We start from the raw sequence: 21,834 nt of genomic DNA, 5'->3' as shown, positions 1-21,834 counted from the left end.
TCACTTACCCCGGGATGTTGCCCTTGTGTGAGATCATGGGCGAATTCACTCACCTTTGTTCTTAGAGCCTACTTGTTAGAAGAACGAAAAGAAAAACAGGGTGTTAGGCTTTTCAGCTTGTCTGCCCTCACTTGAAGACACCCACAATTGAGTGTAGGTACAGGCTTCCAAGCAGTTGCCCCCCAAGTCCAACCAGGAAGAGTTCTCACGTTAGACCACTGAGGAAAGCAGATGCTTTTGTCAGCTTGACTCGCCCAGACTGTGGGTACTCCCGCACTTATCTGCTGTTTTATAAAATTTACAGATTCTAAAAGAAAACTCTCTTCTGTGTCTGTCCAACCCTGCCCCCACTGCATGACCCAATAGGTGATGAGACTCATCAGGACCAGCCTTTCCTGGTTATAAGGACAAGTGGTTTGGGTCCAGCTAATTGTCAATGGACTCCACAGCAAGTCTTTATTGTAAACCACTGTTTTCAGTTTAGTGGAAGAGCAAACAAATGCCTTGTGTGTATCCACTTGTCCTGTGTTGTTTTGAGTTCCCTGAGAAGCTGGCTGTGGAGAGTCGGGTGCTAGACTGTTTGTCTCAGAATGTCCTCTCCCCTGAGAAGCTGGCTGTGGAGAGTCGGGTGCTAGCCTGTTTGTCTCAGAGTATCCTCCAAAGCCCGCTGTCCTCAGTCAGGCTAGCCTTCTGGCTGTTTCTCCCTGCTACAGAAGCAGAGTAAAGGCATCGTGACTCATCTATCTCATGTGGGAAATAAAACAGCTGGTGAGAAAAAGAATCTAAGTAGCAGCTCCAGCATCGAGTTCTTTATGTGCTGCTGGGACTCAAAACCCAGAGCTGCGTTGTGGTAGGTCCTCTGCGCTGTGTGAAAACTCACGTCCTCCGTAAGGTTGACCTGCGGCCTCGCCAAGCCCCAGTGTAGCAGCGTGTACGCAGGTGAATGAAGTCACACAGGTGTAGTTTGGACTCGGCTTTCTTTTATTAGGTGGTAGTATACAGTCCTGTCTTTGAATCCAGACAACTGCCATGACATCTGCCAAGCTGACTTACACAGATCATCACAGGTTAGTTTGTTCAGATTGTCAGTCTGTTAGCATTATTAAGTCTCATAAGAAAACTGGGTGTTGCTCCAAAATAGAAAAGAAAGCTGGAAAGCACAAGCAAGTTACAGGGGCCTGGGCAAGTTGTACAAGGTATGTGAAAGATCAAAGTTCAGTGCATTGTTATCACACTACTGCTTAAATCAGTTATTGATCTACTCTGTTACAGTCACAAGGACTGGCTTGAATAACAAAAGTATATGTCTAAACAAAGTTGAAGTGTTTGTCACCCTACTCCCCAGCCCCCAAGCTTTGTCAGAAAATGACTCAGTCGTTAGAAGGCCAGCTACATCAGCCTGGCACAATACTCAGGAGATTAATGTGGTCAGAGGTATTAAAAGGGAGACATTTCCCCTCTTCTCTTAAAGGCTTCCTGGGTCCCAGAATCATCTGCTCTCCTGTTCTGTCTACAAAGAAGAATGTCAGCTAAGCGACATTTCCTCCATACTTCCAAGTGAAGCAATGGGCAAGCAAGGGTTTTGTCTTACCCTCACATAGACGGAACTATAAGGCCAGAGGAGGCAGAGGTTCCTGTCAAGTCTGGTGAGCCCTGAGGACCAGAGCCTCACCTGGCCTTGACAGTGAAAAAGAAATGATTAAGTTTGGGTACCTCTTTGGTTCTAAACACACAGCAGGAAAGTATCATCAAAGAATAAAATGATTAGTGTTTCCTTCACACTCCCTAGACATTAGGCTTAAGTCTTTAAGAGAGGTTGTCAAAACAACTATTTCTCCCTAATGATTTTGTTCCTGATCTTGGTTCAGTTCAACACTGTAGAGGCCCACTGTTGATAAAATCTAGAAATTATGTGAGATAAAGAACCTAACAGTCTGACCAGTTCTGTTTCCAGTTCTAAAGGTATAAATCTTTTGGCAAGACAGGAAAATGCGCATTACGATTTGTACAGGCACTATGGATGCCCACTATTTTAGATAGTATCTGTGGCAGTCGTGACGGGAGTGTTTAATCCAGGTCTGTGCTTTGACACGTAAAGGTGGCAAGTGTTTAGGAGCTGCTGTGTCATAGATTTGGGTGACAGTCCACCCCTGAAGTCTAGTCTTAGACTGTTTGATCATGGGAGTAAATAGTGGCTTTCCAGCAAAATGAGTTAGTCCCCTTAATGTGTTTGCCACCTGCCTCTTGGCACAGACCCACAAGATATTGTCACATAGACCCGGAATAACTTCCCAGAAGCTTTAAGACTGAAGGGAAGGAGGTTTTCTTACATTGCTTTCCAGGAACAGCAGATTCCTAGTTTATGAAAAGTATTGACAATTTCACAAATTTTAGTTTGGAAATAAGACCTTGGTTGAAGCAAAGGTGTTCCATTTGTGAAAACCCAGCTTCAGTGAGCTGCTCGGTTCTTGGAAACAGCTGTGAGAGCTGTGCACAGCCAAATGGCACCTGCTTTGGTGGAAGCCACAGCTCTAGAGCCAGAGCCATGTGCATGCATGCAGAGCTGGTTCTCAGCTTCAGTGTGGAGTGTGGTCACCGGTGTGGCTCTTGCTTGGAGTTCATCCTCTGCCGGACATAGCAGGTTGAAAAAGAGCAAGAAGAGCCTCTCAACTGATTTACTTGGTTTTAAACAGGTAACACCTCACTACTGGTAACAAATGTGTGTCATCTTGGAAAGGGCTGCAATGTCCCTCTACCGAACAGTGTCTTGGACAGAGCCCATCGAACTGTATTCTTTCTTCTCCACGAAACCAGCAGGGCAGTGCAAGCTTTAAGTGTGGACACAATTTCTCATCATTTCTCTGCTTTTCTCAACTATTTATTTTAGGTCTCTATTAAAAAACAAAATCTAAGTGTTCTTCAGATACTGTGACATGGGTGATAACTGGGAAAACAGGGTACGGAACATGCACCCCGGGGTTCCATGTTATAGCTTCCATTCTTTACAGCTGGGTGTCGGTGAAGGTGGTATGTTCCTTGGTCACTGAGCTGAAACCCTTGATGGCATTCATTAGTTCCTCTTCATCCACATACTGAAAAGCAAGCCGATCACTGGTTAAAATAGTCAACTGTCATTATATGTGCTCCTCATTCATAGCCTACCACTTTGTTATAAAAAGTGTTCAGTGAGTTGAGAGCTGCTACTAGAATGTGGTTGGAGACAGACCTTCCTTTAAACTCTCTTCATTGACGGGATCACGTGCACACATGAGCTGTTGGCCAGTCGAGCTCAGGGCTAGAGTGTGTCACCCTGTACAGTACGTCAGCCCCTGTGGGCCTCGGGGTATGAGCACAGTAGGGAGATTTCAATTTGCATATGCGCACTTTTTAATTTAAAACAGCAAAAATACAGGCTGTTCTGCCCTGGCCCTCCCCTGCACTGTATTTATCGACGGGGTTAATGGATGATGTCATAATGAGCCAGTAACTAGACAGGTGTCGGCACCTTCCCAGGACCCCACTGCCACCTCCTGTGCACTGCCCTTCACTGGAACTGACCACCAAGCAAACACGCATGGTCATTGTGTGCAGCGGTTACAGGTGACGCCGATGACTGCAGCCCCACAGAACAGTGACTGCCGTGTCCTTGGGTAGGTCCATGCTTGTTCTGTGGTGACGGTAACTGCCCTTTCTACCACATGGAGATTACAGGGGTGTTTCATCTATTTGTTTTATTTGCATAAAACAAATAATTTATTTAGCAGTTGTGTATTACAGCTTAATTAACCCTGCAAACAAAAGGAGGTCTGGAATGGAATTCTGTATGTGAATAGCTGTAACAAGAGGAAGCAGGGTTTGGGAAAGGGCTTTTTGTTGTTTGTGTGAGGCAAGGTGTCATGTATCCGGGTAGCCTCACACTCGCCACGTAGTTAAGGCTGACATTGAACTTTCGCTCCTTCGCTCCCACCTCCTGGGCAGGAATTATAGGTGTACGCTTCTGTGTTCCACTGTGCTTGTAGGGACTGGGCAGTGCTAGGTGAGGGCTACCACTGAGCCGCAGCCGCAGCCCACCCCCTGAGGATAATTTCTAACTTCATTGTGTATTCAGTCTTTCAGAACAAGCACAAAAGACCCCAGTGGTGGCAGAAAAGGGGGATCTGGAGCCAAGCAAACTAACCCCCTTTACCTTTACCATTGGCCACTAGTCAAAAGGACACCAGGAAAGCCGCAGGCTTTGCAGAAAACTCGGGAAAGGTTAGTTGGAGTACACATGAACGCAGGGCTGTTGGGAAGCCATGGACATTTGGACAACTAACTTCTCTGACCTCAGTTTCCTTTCTTGCCAGCCAGTCAGAAAAGCACTCCCACAGATGTCTGAGATGACAAAGCAGCATAGTTGGCGAGTCCTTCCCTGTTCATCCCCTCAGCCAGGAGGGAACTGGAGGCTGAGGTGACGGGCAATCCCTCAAAGCTGCCCCTTCGAGCTGTTGGACTAACGTTAGAAAGGATGAGCTCATAAGTGGTGGCAGAGGGCTGGTGATCTGCCTCAGGTGATAGAGTGCGTGTCTGGCATACACAGGACCAACCCCAGTGCTGCGTTTTTTGTTTGTTTTTAAAGTTTGGACATGGTAGCACATGCCTGTCATTGTAGCATTTAGGAGGTTGAGACAGGAGAAATTTGTCATGGGGACTTGCAACCTTGTCTCAGTGTATGAACGAATAATGAATAATATACTTATTATGGTTTCCTGGGGGTTTACGTAAACCAGCTGTTGTGTCTTAGGCCTTACTTAAATCAGTTCCTGTTTTTGCATGCAGTTGCTGAGTGTGTTATCTTAGAGCTGGTCAACAGGCAGTTCCTACCCTGCTAACCAAATAGCAGCTGCAGCACTGTCAAGCCAGTTGGGAAGTACACCGAGGGCTCAAGGGCATTGGTGTGTGTACAGAAGGCGGTCGGCTCACCAGTGCACTGCTGTGGCCCATAATAGTTTCCCACAGTGAATCGTCGGCGGCCTTCTTGTCTGGGATGTCCATGAGCTGGCTGACACTGCGGTGGAGAGAGCCCTGGGAGTAGGTGCGGCTGGCTTGGCTCTGACTAGGGATCCGCAGTACAGACACACTCCGGCTGCTCCGGATGCTCAAAGGAGTCCCAGACCGAGGGAGTCTGGTATCGGCAAGTCCCTGAAAAGGAAGTTGGTGTTGGAGATGGCCAGGGAATGGTGTGTAGTTGGGAACCAGAGTTCACACACGGTGATGGAAAGGACTGGCTTCTTAGAGCCTGCCACAGCAGAACTTGAAGTGTGAATGCCTGTGTCCTTGTTTCCCCAAGACAATGCTGGTGTTAGTGGTGGCACTCGTGTCCTTCCACGGTGAGTTTTGCCCCTAGGGGACCAGGCCTGCCAAGCAACGACCCCGGGGCTTGGGTGTGGGTTAAAGTGCTCTCTACCTGCACATTGACATGGAGCCTGTACCACAAGGAGCTTCTCTTCACCCTCATTAAAAGTGAACCCTAATGTTTCATGGTTGCCCACTACAAGCACTATAGAGTTCTGGCTCTGTGTCGGAAGTGATCCCTCCCTCTTATTCCCATATCTACCTTCTTACAGGAACCGAGGGTCCATAACTCATCAGCTTGGGAATTATCACCAGCAAGGCAGCATCTCTGCATAGTTATAATCTAAGATGTACTCTCACAGTAAATTCTAGCTTACTGAAGCATCCTGAGTTTCTGATGTAATGGTCCCCTCAGTGAAATACTGCTTCTCATTAGACAGTCAACACAGCATGCAAAACATCAGATGGCATCCATGCAGCACACAGAGGTACCTCAAAGTGCATGGTGTAACTTTTTAGGGTGACACTGCTGGACACATCAGATATATCAGCCACAGAATCAAACTGAGAAGAGAGAACAAATGGGAGCATCAGTCTTTGCTTAATACTTTTTCATGGGTTCAGAGCCAAGATGGCTGAACAGTACCCTTCACACAGCTTTACAGCAGAGAAGAGTTTGAACCATGAATGGGAAACTGTTATGAGGATTGCAAATGAACTCTGGAAATGAGAAGTGATGGCAACTCTAAAGAGTAAGGACACTCAGCAGAAAGCGACGTACAGAATAGAGAGAAGCAATTTGCAGCATTGTCAGCGGCATCCTATCCAAGATGGAACCAGATGCTGCTGGCATCACATAAACAAGTGCCAGTAATGTGGACCATAGCATCAAACAGGCAACCCAAGTGAGACATCCACAGTACTTACAAGCAGCTGCCCAACAGGGCTGTGGCTTCGTGACAAAACACTCCCCATACATGTGCAAAGTCCTTGCTCAGGTTCAGCACAAATTAAAAAAGAGAAGTGATTCCTACGAACCAAGTAAGTAAGGCCCTTACTCTGGACTTGTCCCAGCCTCCACCCAGGCCTTAACAGCCTCTTTCTGATGACTTCTTGGCATAGGTTTATAGAAGCCAAATGATAGGCCTTACCCAAGGGGTAGTGCATGCTTGGGTCAGTATGTACTTCCACCTTTCTGGATAGATTGCTTTTACAGGATCCTGCAGCTTAAGGTCCAGCAGCTGCTGTGGCCACAAGCTCATGAATTGGGAAGGATCTTTTCACACCACCGTTGGACTGTAGCCACTGCTGAAAATCTCTGGTCTCATTCATGCCTACACAGCTAGAGCTGATAAAGTACCAGGAAAATCCGGTAGGTCCAGGAACACAAGTGTCCCAGGCCCCCACCTGTCTTCCACTGCATGTGATCTAGGGCTCTCCTGTCCTAATAACTTTGGGGCTGCAGCCATTGCAAGAACATGCTAGTTTCCCCTGTGCCTTGGGAGCAAGCCATATGGTTTCAGGAACATAGGAACCAGTGGCTCTAACCTCGTGAGCACTGGCACTGTCACCTGATGGAAGCTCTCCCTCCTAGCTGGCATTAAGACTGTAGTTATGACAAAAATGATCACTCACGCTCGGCCTAACCCTGGGGATCAGGGAAGGAGTGTGTACATCAAATTCACTATGGTAACTGTCAACAGCACATGTCACCCCCACAATAGCTTTGCCTGTAGGGAACATTCCCTTCTAGTCTCTGACATTTTAGGACTATTACAGACCAGATCCACAAGCCTCAGAACTCTACTTGTGAGGCCAAAGTTTTCTGTATGTCCTGAGGATTGGGCATGGCAGAGCACAAGCTTAAATGAAAAGCTCTATGTACTGGATGATTGAGGGAATGGACATCACAGCCATTGATTTGCAGCCATACTTGTTGGTGCCATGTGTGCTTGTTCCCTGTCTTTGGGGTTGTCATTGTCTACAGGACCTACTGAGGACCCACAGATTCTTGGCCTGTAGATGTAACACCATCTTTGAACAGCTATGTTACCTGAAAAAGGCTTCGTTCAGATTTGTGGCCCAGAACTACCACTGCTGCACCACAATCTTTGGCATCACCTGTGCTTCCCCCACGGAATACGGTTCTCCCTGTAGCCACACCTCTTGGACTGGTAGTTGTTCACTACCCCAGTGTTGCTGAAGTTGACTCTGTTGGGCCTAATGTCTAAGCCTATGTCTACTTCAAAACAAACCAATACCACCATGAACTGCTGCAGTCTAGACTGTTAAAGATTTCAGACACATCTGATAATCAGCCAAAAAATGAGACTTTTCAAGCTCCCACGTAACAAAATGTCTCAAATTGTCATCCACTAGCTCATATAGACAACAAAATCCTTTCCCTATAACAATGACTACATGAAAGTGAAAGAAAAATGTTACAGTAGATATAAGAATTCTCCAAGAACACATCCAAATTTGAAGGAAATCTATAAAATTCCTGAAACAATAAACATGATCCTAAGAAAACAGACAGACGTAAGTACAGGTGAATAGTACAAAGAAGTGATGGGACTATGTAGAAGGTCAGTGAGGACCAAGAGAATCATCAAAAGAACCAGTCAGGGGTCTCTCATAGATGAATGAAAAATTAGGAAGGAAACGTTCCACAAGAGCAGGTTACTGACACTAGCACATTTTGAGGAAAATGGACCAATAATAACAAAATTTACAAGGCTTATAGTGACATAGAAAATGAAAGATTTCATAAAATAATGGCAGAAAATTCCCCAAGAGCTGTGGGTGGGAAGGAGAGCTTTAACATGCTGACTTCTGGAGAGGACACAGCTGTTGCACAGATCAACTCACAGCAACTATGGTTCTATGCACAAGATTAAGTCAGTCAAAATTCCTGCATGTGTCACTCCTAATAGAAGAGATATTGGCAGTTGATAGCTGCTGAGAGAGGGAAACATGCTCTTTGGGGATGGGGCCACTGGTAGGTTGCCCATGCCCCAGTGGATGGCCCTGCACACCCATGCACATATGGGCAGCATTGCTTGTACTGGGGGATTGGTATTAATAGCAAATTAGAAAGGAAAGCATGGATTTGAAAAGATGTGGGGAACCAGAGGGAGTTAATGGTGAATGTATATGATCAATATAGATTATATAAATACATAAACACAAATAATTAAAAAAAAAACAATGCGATGGTGGGAGAAATTGGAGGGGGATAACAGTGAATGGAGATATGATCAATATAATTGTATAAATATATAAACACAATACATTTAAAAACCCAAATCTTAAGAGATGGATATTGCTGAAAGAACCCAAACTAGCTTCATCTGGAATAAACCCTAACCGTGGTATAGTTTAGTAGATACTGTGTATATGACAAAGAATTCTCAGATTTGCAGCAGAATTTTCACAGAAAACTTATAGCTCTCTAGCTATAAGTATGGTATTGCATATTTAAAATAAAGAGGAAACATGCTAAAATAATAGTAAGTAAAGTCTTTTCTACATAAGAAGGAACTTGGGAAATTCTTTGCCAACACTAAGAAGCACAGGAACATCCTAACTAGAAATGTAGGGATGGTATCTGCTGTCATGAAAACACAAATGTATAAGACTTACTGGAATAGTACCCTGAAGAGAAAGATTCAAAATTAGATGCTGCCAACTCAAACAAATACAAGGAAAGTAAAGTACTGTTATCAAAATGACAGGGAGAAGTTAATAACATTTTTACCTATAAATGGATTATATTCATCAAGAGATAATAGATTGGCAGAATTAAGAACTAATTGATAGCCAGATACAGTGGTGCACACCTGTAATGTAAGTATATAGTAGCCAGAAGCAGAACTATGAATTGCCAACCATTTTGGCCTCCATGGTTACATAAACAAAGCAAGAGAGCAAACAACAAAAATTCTAAGTCACAACTATGTGCTACCTACAAGAAACTCACTTCATTGCTTTGCTATAAAGATACACCACATGTACTAAAAGTCTGGGTAAAGATATGTCACACAAATAGGAGCCCAAAATAATCTGAGTTTGGTAGTTCAGGTTTGTAATCTCTCCTGTTTGGGAGGCTGAGACAGGAAGCTAGCCTGGGCAACTAAGGGAAGTCTTAAAACAAAACAAAATGTTTGGGGGACGATAAATGTAGCTCATTGGCAGAGTGTTTTTCTGGTATGTGCATGCTGTTAGGTTCAGTTTCTGCTACTGGAAAAAAAGAATAGGACTGCACTCATTCTAGATAAAATAGATATTAAAATCTCTACAAGGAGACAATCCAATCATAGTGAGAAAAGGACCTGCTCAAGAAAATGACATATGAATTGTAAAGGTATGTAAACGTCCTGGCCTGAATGAGAATGGTCCCCTTAGGCTCCTATGTTTGAATGTTTGACCCCCAGATGGTGGAACAGTTTGAAAAGTATTAGATTTGCCTTTGTTGGTCACTTTTGGGTGGATTTTGAGGTTTTAAAACGTTGCGCCATTCCTCTTTTACTTCCTCCACCACCATGGTTGTTGTCTCAATATGTAAGTTCTCTACTGCTCCAGTGACAAGCCTTCCTGTTGCTATGCTCCCTGCCATGCTGATCATGGATTCACCCTCTGAAACTGGAAAGCAAGCCCCTAATTAGAGCCTTTCTTTTGTAAGCTAACTGGTGTTTCTTCACAGCAATAGAAATGCTAACTCAGACATTACCCAATATGGGACTTCCCAATACAAAGCAATTTGAGCTCAACAGTGAAAGACAGACTAATTTAGTAGGAGCTGGGTATTCAACATCCAAATGACCTCATTGGGCACATCTTGCAAACATAAAACCATCAAAGAGACAACCGTACAGAACCATGCTTCAAAACAAACACTCCTAACAGTTACTGAACAGCTCATCCAGCAGCAGCACATAGATTACCCTCATCAGGGTCTCGAGGATAGAGCAATTAAACCACAAATGAATACTCAGTCAATTGAAATAAAACTGAAATTATATCGCAGTTCTACTCAGCCTAAGACAGATTAAAATTACAGTGGAAGAGCATGAGGAATGGGAAGTGAACAGGTACATATAAATTGAGTAACAAGCTCCTAATGACCAAGAGGTAATGAATGGTAGCATAGAAATCCAAAGTCATAAAACTACTATGACCTACTATAAAAGCTAGAGGAACTAGAAGAAATACGTAGAGTTTTGAATATATACAATATGTCTCAAAGTGAACCAAGGTGAACGGAAAATCTACCTGGACCAATAATCAGCAAATGATGTTAAAACACTAAGATTCTTTCATGTCAGGGCGGGAAAGATGACTCAGCTGTGAAGAGTGTTCATACTCTTGAAGAAGACCCAAGTTTTGCTCCCAGCACTCATCTCAGCATCTTACAACTGCCTGTAACTCCAGCTCCAGGGCAATCTGATGCCTTCGGGCCTCTTCAGGCATCCACACTCACATACCCATACTTACACAAGACACATAAACATATAATTAAAAATAAGATAACATCTTTAAAAAATTAAATCTTGTCTCCAAAAATGTCCAGGGTGAAGGTAAGTTATGTTTGCAGGTATGACCTTATGCATAAATTCCTCACCAGAGAGCTGTGAGATAAATGGTAGGGATAAGTGACTTCATAAGAATGAAAAGCAAGTCACTTCAGGAAAAGGCTTTCTTTCCATACGTACCACATGGGTTTCCCCTGGTGGGTAGACGCTCAGTGGAGTCATTCGTTTCTGAAGAGGTACCAAGGGTGGTCTCTCTCTGACACATGGCTCCCTGTGGAGTTTTCTTTGTAGAATCAAGGACAGAAAGATGGCCAGCAGGATCAGGCCCAACACTGCCATTACCACAATGAACCACAGTTCGCTGTAGAACTCGATGCTTTTGGTCCCTGCTCCCTTCTTTTCTCCAGGAGTCGTCAGCACCAGGCCTGAAAAACCCATGGAAAGAAAAAGATTGTTTCAGAAGACAACTTGTAGCTTTGGGGGCTGATCTTCCATTGGGAAGCAGAGTCTGCACTTGATTCTAATTGCATGTGAGCTAGAGTGCTGGTTCGGGGTGGTGCAGGTCACCATCCCCTTAGAAAGAGTAGTCGACAGACAAGAGACAGCAGTTTCTAAAAGAGGGTCGCCCCATCCTTGGCTGTGTGTCCTGAGCATAGGTTTTCCCAAATCACTAAGACATAAACATTGTTACTGCCAAGGCTCCCTCACCTCAGGCAACACCTCTGCTCCTCAGAGGAGTTGTGCAAACTGGATTTTGAGACATCTAGATCTTTTCAGTTGTGGATATCAACAGCCTGTTCTTACCAGTAATTTTCCCATGCTTGTTGCTTGGCCTCTGTTAATTAGCCAAAGCTCTAAAACTCATCTCAAATACATTGGGAAAGCCTCCTACAGAGGGAGGTAACAGACCACTTTCCTGGTTTTGTATGCTAAAGTTGATATCATCCTCTTGATAGAGGAGAGTCAAAGTTCACACTCAGTGGGTGTTCCAGTTTGAATCTATGTAGGATGCTTGGGTTCTAGTGTTTGGGGCAGGCCAGTGATAGGTGACATATCACTAAGGCTCTTACCTCACCAATGGGCAGATCCGTTGGTGACTTTGTGCCTTAATGGGCTGTTGAGAGGTGAGGCCTGGTTGGAGGAAGTGGATCACTGAGGTCATGTGAAGGGTGTAGTTGGTCCAGACCATCTGTCTTTGCTTTGTGGTTGTCATGAGGTATGAAGTAAGCATCTATGCTCTGTCACAAGCTTCCCACCAGTGTTCAGCCTCAGCCTCAGAGACGATAGGGCCACATAACCACAGACTGAAATCCGTGAAACCCTGAGCCTAAATAAACCTCTCCCTTCCGTGGTTTTTTTCTCAGATCTTTTGTACAGTGAAAGAAAGCAGAACAACACAATGAGGCTTTCTAGATATGAAGAGTAGGACTACCAATCCACAGGGGATAGGGGTAGAGCACAGGGAAAAGGGCTAGGGCTTCCCACAGAACGGTATAGGGCAGTGGAATCATGCCATCATGTTGGCTAACGAACAGGGTCTTACATCAGCTGCCCACCCCTTCACTGAGAATAGCTGAGAGGCTCACAGTGAAGATGCGGCCGCCACCTGGGCTGGCCTGAAGCTGAGGGCCAACTCCCTGCCTCCTGAAAGCCAGTGCCAGGGCAGAGGGTGAGCTGATAGTGCTGAAAACCCCTGCTCTCTGGACACCATCCTATTTTCAGCAGATCAGGACCAGGGAAGACATGCCAGGGCTTGGTGTGTGCATCCTTGCGGTGGAGGAGAGTGTTAGAAGATGACTCAGATGAAGTTTGGACCCCGAGAGGAGGGCATACCTTTTAGAACCCAGCTCTACCCCTGGGTGGCTACATGGTTTGCAGTCACTAATGCCCCGGCCTCTTCTTTCTCACTTCTGAAACAGCTGAAGACAGAGCTCCAGCAGGTGGGATGAACCCCTCTTCCCAGTGAGAACCAGCATGGGGTGTTTGAAAACTGAACCCTGGCTGTGCAGGAAAAGGGTTAAATTTGTGTGTATGACATGGGCTGGGACCCCAGGGACATCCGATTGGCTCGGTGTGCTCTCTGCTCAGGAGCACACAGGGAATGAAGGGCAGGGTGCCTGGGGGGAGCCTCAAAAGCAGAAAGCTCAGCAGTAGAAGATGCTGCCTCCGCTGCTTTCGCGCTTGGAGGCTGCCTTCAGGCAACGGGACAGGAACTCTTTAGAAACTACATCATAAAAATGAGCACTGACTGGCTATGGAAGCTGGGCAGCACAACTCAGAACCAGCAGGCCACAGAGTCCCTCCCCTCTGCTCTGCCAGGAGGCCGACTCCAGACACCAGGCCACCCTCAGCCAGGTTTCTCACAGAGGGAAGTTCCGTTTGCCTCAGTGGGATCATGTCTAGCCTTCCATTCTCCTTTCAGACTGTAGTTTTCCTTTAAGGGCCCTGCCTTGCTCATCCAGGGCAATGATTTGCTCATCGTAGTCAGGGAGGAATTCCAGCATTTGGGAGCTGGCTACATGGAAAACCTAGCCCTGAATCTGGAGTCAAGTGAGTCTGAGTCCAGACTGATGGAGAATTTGGGTCAGTCGGCATTCAGGGCTGGGCTCTAGTGCCAGACTCATGGGACAGGACTTATTTAAAAGACCAAACTCCTTAGTCCCCTCCCATCTTTGTATGTGTTGGGGACCTGAGGTTCTGCATAATTAACAGGCACACAGAGCTGATTCTTGCACACACATAAATCAGAGAAACACTTCAAGACAGTGTCCAGGGCTAGGAGTTGGTAGGATGACCACACTTAAGTGAGTGAACATCACACAGCTTTGCAGAGCGCTCCTGGGTAAATCCCTGTGTCCCCCACCATACAACCGGGAAGTGATTTGTTGAAGATTATCCAACGAAGTCTTTTCTGTTTCACAGCTCTGAATAAAATGAGATTCGCTATATGGGAAGGGTCATGTTAACTCTGAGATGTAAATATGCACCAAATGGAAACATCTGTTAATGGAAACTCGTGAGGGGAAGTGTGTGTGTATGTGTGTGTGTGTGTGTGTGTGTGTGTGTGTGTGTGTACATACATGCACGTGCAGGCTGGGGGAAACTTGCACAGGTCAGGACAACCATGGGTGTCAGATCTTTCCTTCAACCTTCTTTGAGACAGTGTTTCTTGCTGTTTGCTGCTGGTGTGCTGGGCTAGCTGGCCTGTGAGGCTCTGGGAGTCTCTTGCCCCCACTTCTCATTTTGCCGTAGAAACACGAATTACAGACCGTGCTACCATGCCTGCTCTAAGCGGTTCTGAGGATTCAGACTCGGGTCCTCAGGAATGTGTGGCGAGTACTTTTCTCACTGAGCCATCTCCCTAGCATCGTAATCTGTGAAGGATACAGACAGAAATGTCCCCACTTCACCATTTTCACACTCTGACTCCAGAATGTCATTTGGCCCCTCAGGAATTAAATTGGTCACCTACTGTCTCCCATCTTCTCATCATCCCTGGATTCTCTCTCTCTGCTACCTTTCTGCGTATGAAATGATTTATTCATAAAATTATTTAAATAAAATATTTGTTCAGAAGAGAAATTTAATCAGGGCTCTCTGGTGTCTGCCACACTGACTTTTGAAAGTAACCTTCAGTCCTTGCCTAATATAGGTTTCCTCAGGACCTGTAGTTTCCTTCCTCCCTTCCTCTATTCCTTCCTTCTTTCTTACCTTACTCCCTTCCTTTCTTCCTTCATCATACACCACAGTTTCTTCCATCAAGTCTGTCACTAATGTGTTAGCACAGTGCCTCTCTCTTCAGGAAAATGAGTAGCTGCTACACTAAATGCAAGACAAGAGAAATGTTACCAAATCCAGTAGAGGCGTCATACTGGACCAACGGGGTCTTCACACTCCCAATGTCTGTTGTGCAGGTGACCTGGAAGAAGAAAGCTAGACAAAGGAAAGAACTGGTAAATCTCAGCTGTTTAGCAGCAGCTCACGGCAGCACCATCTTGAAGGAGCAATGAAGACAACACTCCAGGGTGAACTGAGAGTTAATGTTACACAAGGTGGTCAGTTCTAATTCTGAGGGATTGTCAGGACTGTGTTAAAGGCGCGAGAAGACCCAGCCATTTCCACTTCCTGGTTTTGGGCTCCTGGACCTCAGGAGAGGAGGGCAGCCCGCTGAGTGGCCCCCATGCGCACATTCCTTCTCTCTGCTCTTGACTGTGGCTGAAATGGGAGCAGCTATTTCAGGTCTCTGCTGCCCTGACTTCTCTCAGGGATGGACTGTAACCTGGAATCTTGAGCTAACATAAACCCTCTCTCCCCTTAACTCCCTTTTGTTTTTACCATGGCACAAAAGTTTAGGTGCTAACGGTTCTGCGAAGGCTTGCTACAGCACAGTAGTGATTGCTTCCAGAAGCAACGCTGCTGGGAGGGAGTGGCCCTGAAGAGGCCCAGAGCTGTGCCAGCAGACCACAGATGAGAACCATTTCTGAACCAGAATAAAGCTTTTCTCTTTACATGGTTGATTGTCTTAGGCATTTGTGATAGCCATGAAAAGCTGGCTGACATCTAATATTCAGACTTCTAATTAAAAGGTCAATTGACTAAAAAGTCAAAAGAGCTGTTATGTAACGGCAGCACATCCATAAGGGTGGGCAGGAGCATCAGGCTTCTACCTGCAGCGGCAAAGCAAATGGAGTCAGGCTACCCCAGAGTGGGCCTCATGCTGCATCTGCCTTCAGCTTTTGCTTTAAGACCTTCAGGAGTTCCTTCCTTGACTGGAGAGCTCAGAAGGGAAGGCAGGAGTCACATGATCCAAATTCCTGTTTCAATTGCCAGGACCCTGTGCCTCTTACAAGGTCACACAGATGGTACGAGGCCCACTCAGGTAGAACCCAGATCCGCCAACTGTCAGGCCATCTTCCCTCTATTGCACACTGCCTGGGTGACCAGGAGCTGTGACAGCGCGTGTGGATCATTCGGGCTGGAACTTGGTTTTTATATGCAATATGAGAGTCATCCTTCAGCTTAAACAAGCAGGCCTTTCGAGGACCTGAACACTGCTGGGTCGATTTGCTATAAAAATACAACGTACTTTTCAAAGGGTTCTGTACTTGTGACAGAACTCTGTGACCACACAGATTTCCTGAAAATCTGAAGTACCTTTTTTGTTTCAATTGAAAAGCAAGACAAAGAAATAGGAAATGCACCTGGAGAGGGGGATGGGGTACAGTCCTGGAAGAAAAGGGAGATTCTTGTAGTTCCTGATGCTGTGAGGTTTGGGGAGCCCCTCACTCAGGGGTTCAGGGCTGGAGATGGTCCCCAAGTGGTCTGGTAACATCTGTGTTACCTTGATAAGCACCGTGACAGAAAGCATGGGCTTATCTGCTCACACTTGTAGGTTACAGCCCATCATCGAGGAAAGGCGGGGCAGGAACTGAGGTAGAAGCTGAGGTGGATGTTTGCAGGCTGTTCCCTCTGGCTTGCTGAGCAAGCTTTCAGGTATAGCCCAGGCGCCCTGCCTAGGATGAGAAAATCAAGCAACCAAGAAAACGCCTCCCAGACATGCCACAGGCCCATCTGACAGAGGCGGGTCTTGCATTGAGGGTCCCTCTTCTCGGGTGACCCTGGTTTGTGCCAAGTCGGTGGTGGAAAGTCACCAGCACAGTGGTCACGGCCCCGTTGTGGGCGGGACCCAGCCAGGAGACCCCTGAGGTTTCCAGTGTGCAGTGCCCTCTGGTTAGGCCTATTGTTGTCTGTCTTGTGAACTGAAGCTGCCCTTGGTCTCCTTCTTTCCTGCAGCCTTTCTAAGCACTGTCCCTAGCTATATACATAGCAACAAACAGGAAGAGCACACACATCGAATCTGAGCTCCAAGATTTCTACAAACAGTAGCCACACAAGCCAAGGAATGTTGACGGCAAGCCTCCTCAGGACACCCCTCCGGTTTGACATTACGTAAAGCTGGGGACCAGAGTGCCTTACACAAAGAAAAGGGTCAGTTACTAACTTTTGTCCTTGTCCGCCGTCCTTGGTATGCAGAGGGTGTTGTCTGGGCCACTGTACAGCTGCTGTCCTCCGTCAGTGACCACGTACTCCTTCAGCTGGCCATTCAGGAGGAAAGAGCCGCTCCAGTCGACACACACGGTGGATGCGCTGCTGTCCACTGAAAACAGGGCTTGGTACTGAGGCACTGTGGGGAGAAAAGCACAGCTCCTAGAAACGGGACCGTCTGGGACGTATGCACAGGGCGCTTTTAGAAGTGTGTAAACTGCTGTATGTGAAATCAGCCAACCACCCGACCAAACAGAGACAACCCTGGGAGTTGTTAGAAACCCATTCAAAAATAACAAACTGGTGTAGGAGGCAAGAAGACAGCCAACGGGAATACACGTGAAGTGCGGGCTCAGCGGCTGCCCAAAATCAATGGGGAGTGCTGTTTTATAAATAAAACTATTAATGCACAATGGGTTTGCTTAGCAACATAACCTGGGGCTCATACTTTGCTGCATTTTCCCTCTTCTAATGGATAAAGTGTCCTTAACACTATTAAATACAGTACATAGCTATTTTTCATATCAAATCAATATTTACTGCTATGAAGCCCCAAGGACTAGGTTGTGTGTGTGTCTGTGTGTGTGTGTCTGTGTGTGTGTGTATAGCAAAAGAATTTAGGTCCTTTTGGTGCCCATTTCTTTATAAAGCTTTTCTTAAAGCATTGTTTGTTTTCTAAGATAGTTAAAAGGCCTTGAAAACAGCGATCCAGGTTTCATAATTCATTGCCCTGCCTAATCCATCAATAGCAGAGTACATTACATTAGTATATAATCAGGTTCAACTAGGTTATATCGGATCTAGAAGCAACTTCGTGCAAGTTTTACAGGCAGGTTCTCTTCTCGTTTTTATGCTCCTTGCTAAAACAAACCAGAAAGCATTGGCTGCAGATCATCTTCAGTGTAAATATGCTGTTGAGGGGACAAATGGAGTAATTAACATATCACCTTGCAGGAGGGAAAACGATCTACTTCAGGAGACCCCATTTTCTCTAAAATAACCAAGATATTTATAAAGCATTAGGACCATGTACATTCCCAGTTGGCTGTTAATAAAGGAAGGATGTGAATACACTGGCTGCATCATTCGTGTTGGACATTATAGCAAGGGAAGGGATAATTACGTTCTGTAACATATAGTTTAGACCCCGATGATACATATGCACTTAGCTTTCACAGTAGGAGACTTTCAGAGAGAACCCCAACAGCAACTTGTCACAAAGACCAAGAGCCATCAAACCTTCTCCATGGCTGTGTTTCCAGCCCTGGCCTGCCTTGTATCACAGGCCAATACAAAGTTATATTTTTCTGAGGCTCTCTTCTGCCATATTGATCCAATAAATCACCCTGTATTCTTAGCAGTAGGAAAAAAAAAAAAAGATGGAACTTGCAAAATGTAAGGAAATAAACGTGTTTTATGTCTTTTAGGGTTTGGCGTCTTTGCTAAGAGAAAGAGCAAGAGATGAAAGTAATGGAGACTCAGTTCGTGTTCCTCAGAGGGGACTGAGGAAACAGGAAGTGCCACCGTGCCTTGGTACATGACATATCTGACCTTACTTAAAGCTTTCAAAACACTCCAGAGAAGTCCTGGGGCTGGAGGGATGGCTCTGCAGTTTTAGAACACTGGCTGCTCTTGCAGAGGGCTAGAATTACATTTCCAGCACCTCCAGTTCCAAGGAGATCTGATGACCTCTTCTGGTCTCTGCTGGGTACTGCACTCACCTCTCTCTCTCCCCCCACCCACAACCACAGACACAGACAGACATGAATCTTAAAAAACAAAACAAAACAAACACCCAAACAGAAATTGCTTGCTCTGAGAGGTCAAGCACCTCGCCTACAAATCGAGATAGGAAGTCACAAGGATCTGAAGCCAGACCTGCCTAACCCCAAAGCTCACACTGCCTTCAGAATACATTTACTAAATTACTATGGGTGCCTCCTAGCGGTATCATGAAACTGGCTAAATCCAGTTGTTAGTTAATCAGGAGTTTCCTGCTTGATGGTCAAGTTAGCCATTACTAGAAAGTAAACCTTATAAACTTAATTATACTTATGGGGCAATAAGTGTTAAAATTCTTAGCATTTCATGTTACCTGTCACATCTCACTGTTATCTCTTCAGCGAGGGCTCTGGCCCTCTTGCAGCAGACTGAGAGGTTATGTAGTGATCATCCGCCTCCATCCCTTCCCCTCGGGTGCTGCTGGGATGTAACTTGGACTCCTCAATGGTGGGAACACAGATGCCATGGGAGGAGCCAAGCACATTCCCCTTAGCAGGACTGGCTGGTGATCATCTGCAGTGTTCTGCTCTTCACTGAGGGGCAGTCCAGGCTGAGGAGGCTACGTTCCCCGAGCCTTTGGCAAGCATGAATATGCTCACAGCCCTATACAGCTACCCACGCTTTTTAAAATTATCTTCTGGTTTGCACTCCTTGGTCCGTATGTTCTTCCAGTGTACTTAATGAGCTTTTAGAGATCCACTTGGAATAATTTCTTATATGTTTTCATATCAATGGATCCAATATTGATTGAAGGGATCCCTCTCCTTAGTGTTGGTCTAGTATTTAGTTATTTCTTTGTTGTGGAAGAATGACAGGATGGAAAGGAGGGAGCAGGGGAGGGTAGGTATCTTTGTTCACTTTGTTGCTTCATGACTAAAAAGCATCGGTTCTAATTTTGTGCCGTCATCTGGGAGTGCCTTGGCTTTCTGGCCAACACTGACAGTGAACAGGAACATTCAAGACCGCTGCTTCACGTGCATTTCATAAAGGAGACTATACGATTAGTCAGGAGACATTGGGAGCTGCCATAGCATGCCCTGATCTATGGGCGTCAGGAACCTAAATGTTGTCTAGAGTAAATGAGAAATGATATTTTGGGGGAGTCTGCCAATCAGCCTTTATTTGGATTGTGGTCTTGAAGTGGATGAACCCTGGTGAGAAGGGAAGAGGGCAAGGGAGAACCTGAGCCAAAGGAGGAAAGTGAATGAAGCAGAAAGGCTCGGAGCCAGGCTTACAACTGAGATAAGAAAAGCAACTAAGAAGACTATCCCAAGGGCCAGGAAGGGACCAGGGGATGCTTGTCAGGAAAACCAGAATTGCACTGAACCCTCCTGAGCAGTCAATGACGGTGACCTGGGGCAAAACATGTGTCCTGCAGTCATTGGTATGAAGGCCAGGGACATGCTGAGGAAGAGGTTTCTGTCCAGTGGTGGGCCAGGAGAAGGGTGAGGGGAAGGGCAACGACAAACAGAGCTTGAGCAGGCTGCTCTTCAGACAAGCTCCGTGGTGCCAGGAGAGGGAGTAGAGCTTGTCTGCTTTAGCATCGGGGACAGAAGAGGCTTTGCTGCCAAGTGGACCCTGAACGGACCAGTGGCCTGGTCCTCAAGCTCAGGCTGAAGGCAGCTGCAAGCTGAGATGGAGAGCACCTGCTGACATGACTTCTCCCACCCATGGCAAAGCAGAGAGTTAGGAGAGGAGGTTGGGCCTGGCTGTGGGTGTGTGCAGAGCAAGGCTAGGGAGCATGGAGAGGCTTGCAGGGGTTAGACGGGAGAGCAGGGCTTTAAGTGACCCAGGAATAGAAATGCTGGGGGGAGGGGGGCTGAGCTTGGTGGTGCAGTCAAGGCACCCCACTTACTGGATGTGGGGTTTGCTGTGCCGCTTAGGTCTTGCTCCAGGTCAGGATCAGTCACCTTGGGGCCTAGCAGCTTGAGCTCACATCATATTTTATGTGACTGTCCCCTGGGATTCTAGAACATAATCCACAGATCTTGAAATTGCTGAAGGTTTTTAAGTAACAAAGCTTTCAGATGACAGAAATAAATACAAATCAAATCGTGTCAAGTATAAAAAAAAAGCAAGTGTAAAAATTTTTTAGTTGTACTATGATTTCAGATATAATAAAAACTGCATGAGAAGAGAAGAATGGAGTTTATCGAGTCAACTAGTGACAGCTGATTCCTCTAAGTGATGGGGTTACAGGTAGAATTGGCTGCACATATATATGACCATGGGGTACACAGGCCTCTTCCGTGCAGGAGTTCTGGGTCTAGCCTGACTGTGTTCTTGAGTAACTGGAATTCCATTTGAGTTTTTGAACCTCTGTATTTTCATTTCTTATTGGGCCTCACAGATTATGTTTCTACTTCTGATAACTATTTTAGCCCTAATATTGTTTCTAGTTCTCACTTGTCTGTGTTCATATGTGAAGAATTGCACATTTGTTTGTGTGTACGTGTGTGTGTGTGTGCACGTAGAGAAATCGGAGTCAACTTTAGTAGTCTCTCTCAGATTCTGTTTCCTTGTTCTTTTGAGACAAAGGCTTTCACTGGCCTGGAGCTCATCAGGTAGGCTTGGCAGCTGCCAGCAAGTCTCGGAAATCCGCCATCTCCTCAGGGCTGGGATGAAAAGTGTGTGCTTCCATGTCCAGGCTTTCCCACATGGGTTCTGGTGACCTGTCTGCGGTCCCCAGGCTTTTTGTGATAAGCTTTATTAACTGAGCTATCCCCCAACCCTAATTTTCATTTTTAAACAATATGTATAAATGTATATATATAATTTGGAACAGAAGCTATTTCATAAAAATCTAATTAACTGGTTAATAGTTCATTGTGTGTCCATTTCTGCACTGAATGAATGTTCTTTCGCTCTTCCCGACCCGCCATGTCTCACTGCTTCTGGGGAGTGCATAGGTAAAGGAAGGGAAGGAAAGCATCTGAGAGAGGTGGACTTAGCCCGGCATGGTGGCACTCACCTGTAATCCCAGCATTTGGGAGACGGAGGCAGGAGAATTGCTGCAAGCTTGAGCCCAGCCTAGCCAACATAGTAAGTTCCAGGCTAGCCTGAACTGCCCACTTGCCCCGGACCTCGACACTCTTAAATGCCGTGGAATCTTCCTCCAGTTGTGGTCTCATGGTGGTGG

The 21,834-nt window shown here is 45.9% G+C and overlaps 1 protein-coding gene across 1 annotated transcript in view; it reads right to left on the bottom strand.

The window, feature by feature from the left end:
* Positions 1–975: 975 nt before the first annotated feature.
* Ush2a (usherin) overlaps positions 976–21,834 on the bottom strand; it is a 653,036-nt gene continuing 632,177 nt past the window's right edge. Inside the window, exons 67-71 of the mRNA XM_060365102.1 lie at positions 16,870–17,052; positions 14,718–14,801; positions 11,049–11,293; positions 4,963–5,181; positions 976–3,092 (exon numbers count right to left, since the gene is read on the bottom strand). Of these exons, the coding sequence (XP_060221085.1) occupies positions 3,003–3,092; positions 4,963–5,181; positions 11,049–11,293; positions 14,718–14,801; positions 16,870–17,052 (821 nt within the window). The 3' untranslated portion in view covers positions 976–3,002. The remainder of the gene's footprint in view (positions 3,093–4,962; positions 5,182–11,048; positions 11,294–14,717; positions 14,802–16,869; positions 17,053–21,834) is intronic.

This window comes from Meriones unguiculatus, chromosome 11 (genome assembly GCF_030254825.1).
Source record: "Meriones unguiculatus strain TT.TT164.6M chromosome 11, Bangor_MerUng_6.1, whole genome shotgun sequence".
NCBI lineage: Eukaryota > Metazoa > Chordata > Mammalia > Rodentia > Muridae > Meriones > Meriones unguiculatus.
Note: the sequence above shows the minus strand (reverse complement) of the source record. Positions and strands in the feature narration are given on the sequence as shown.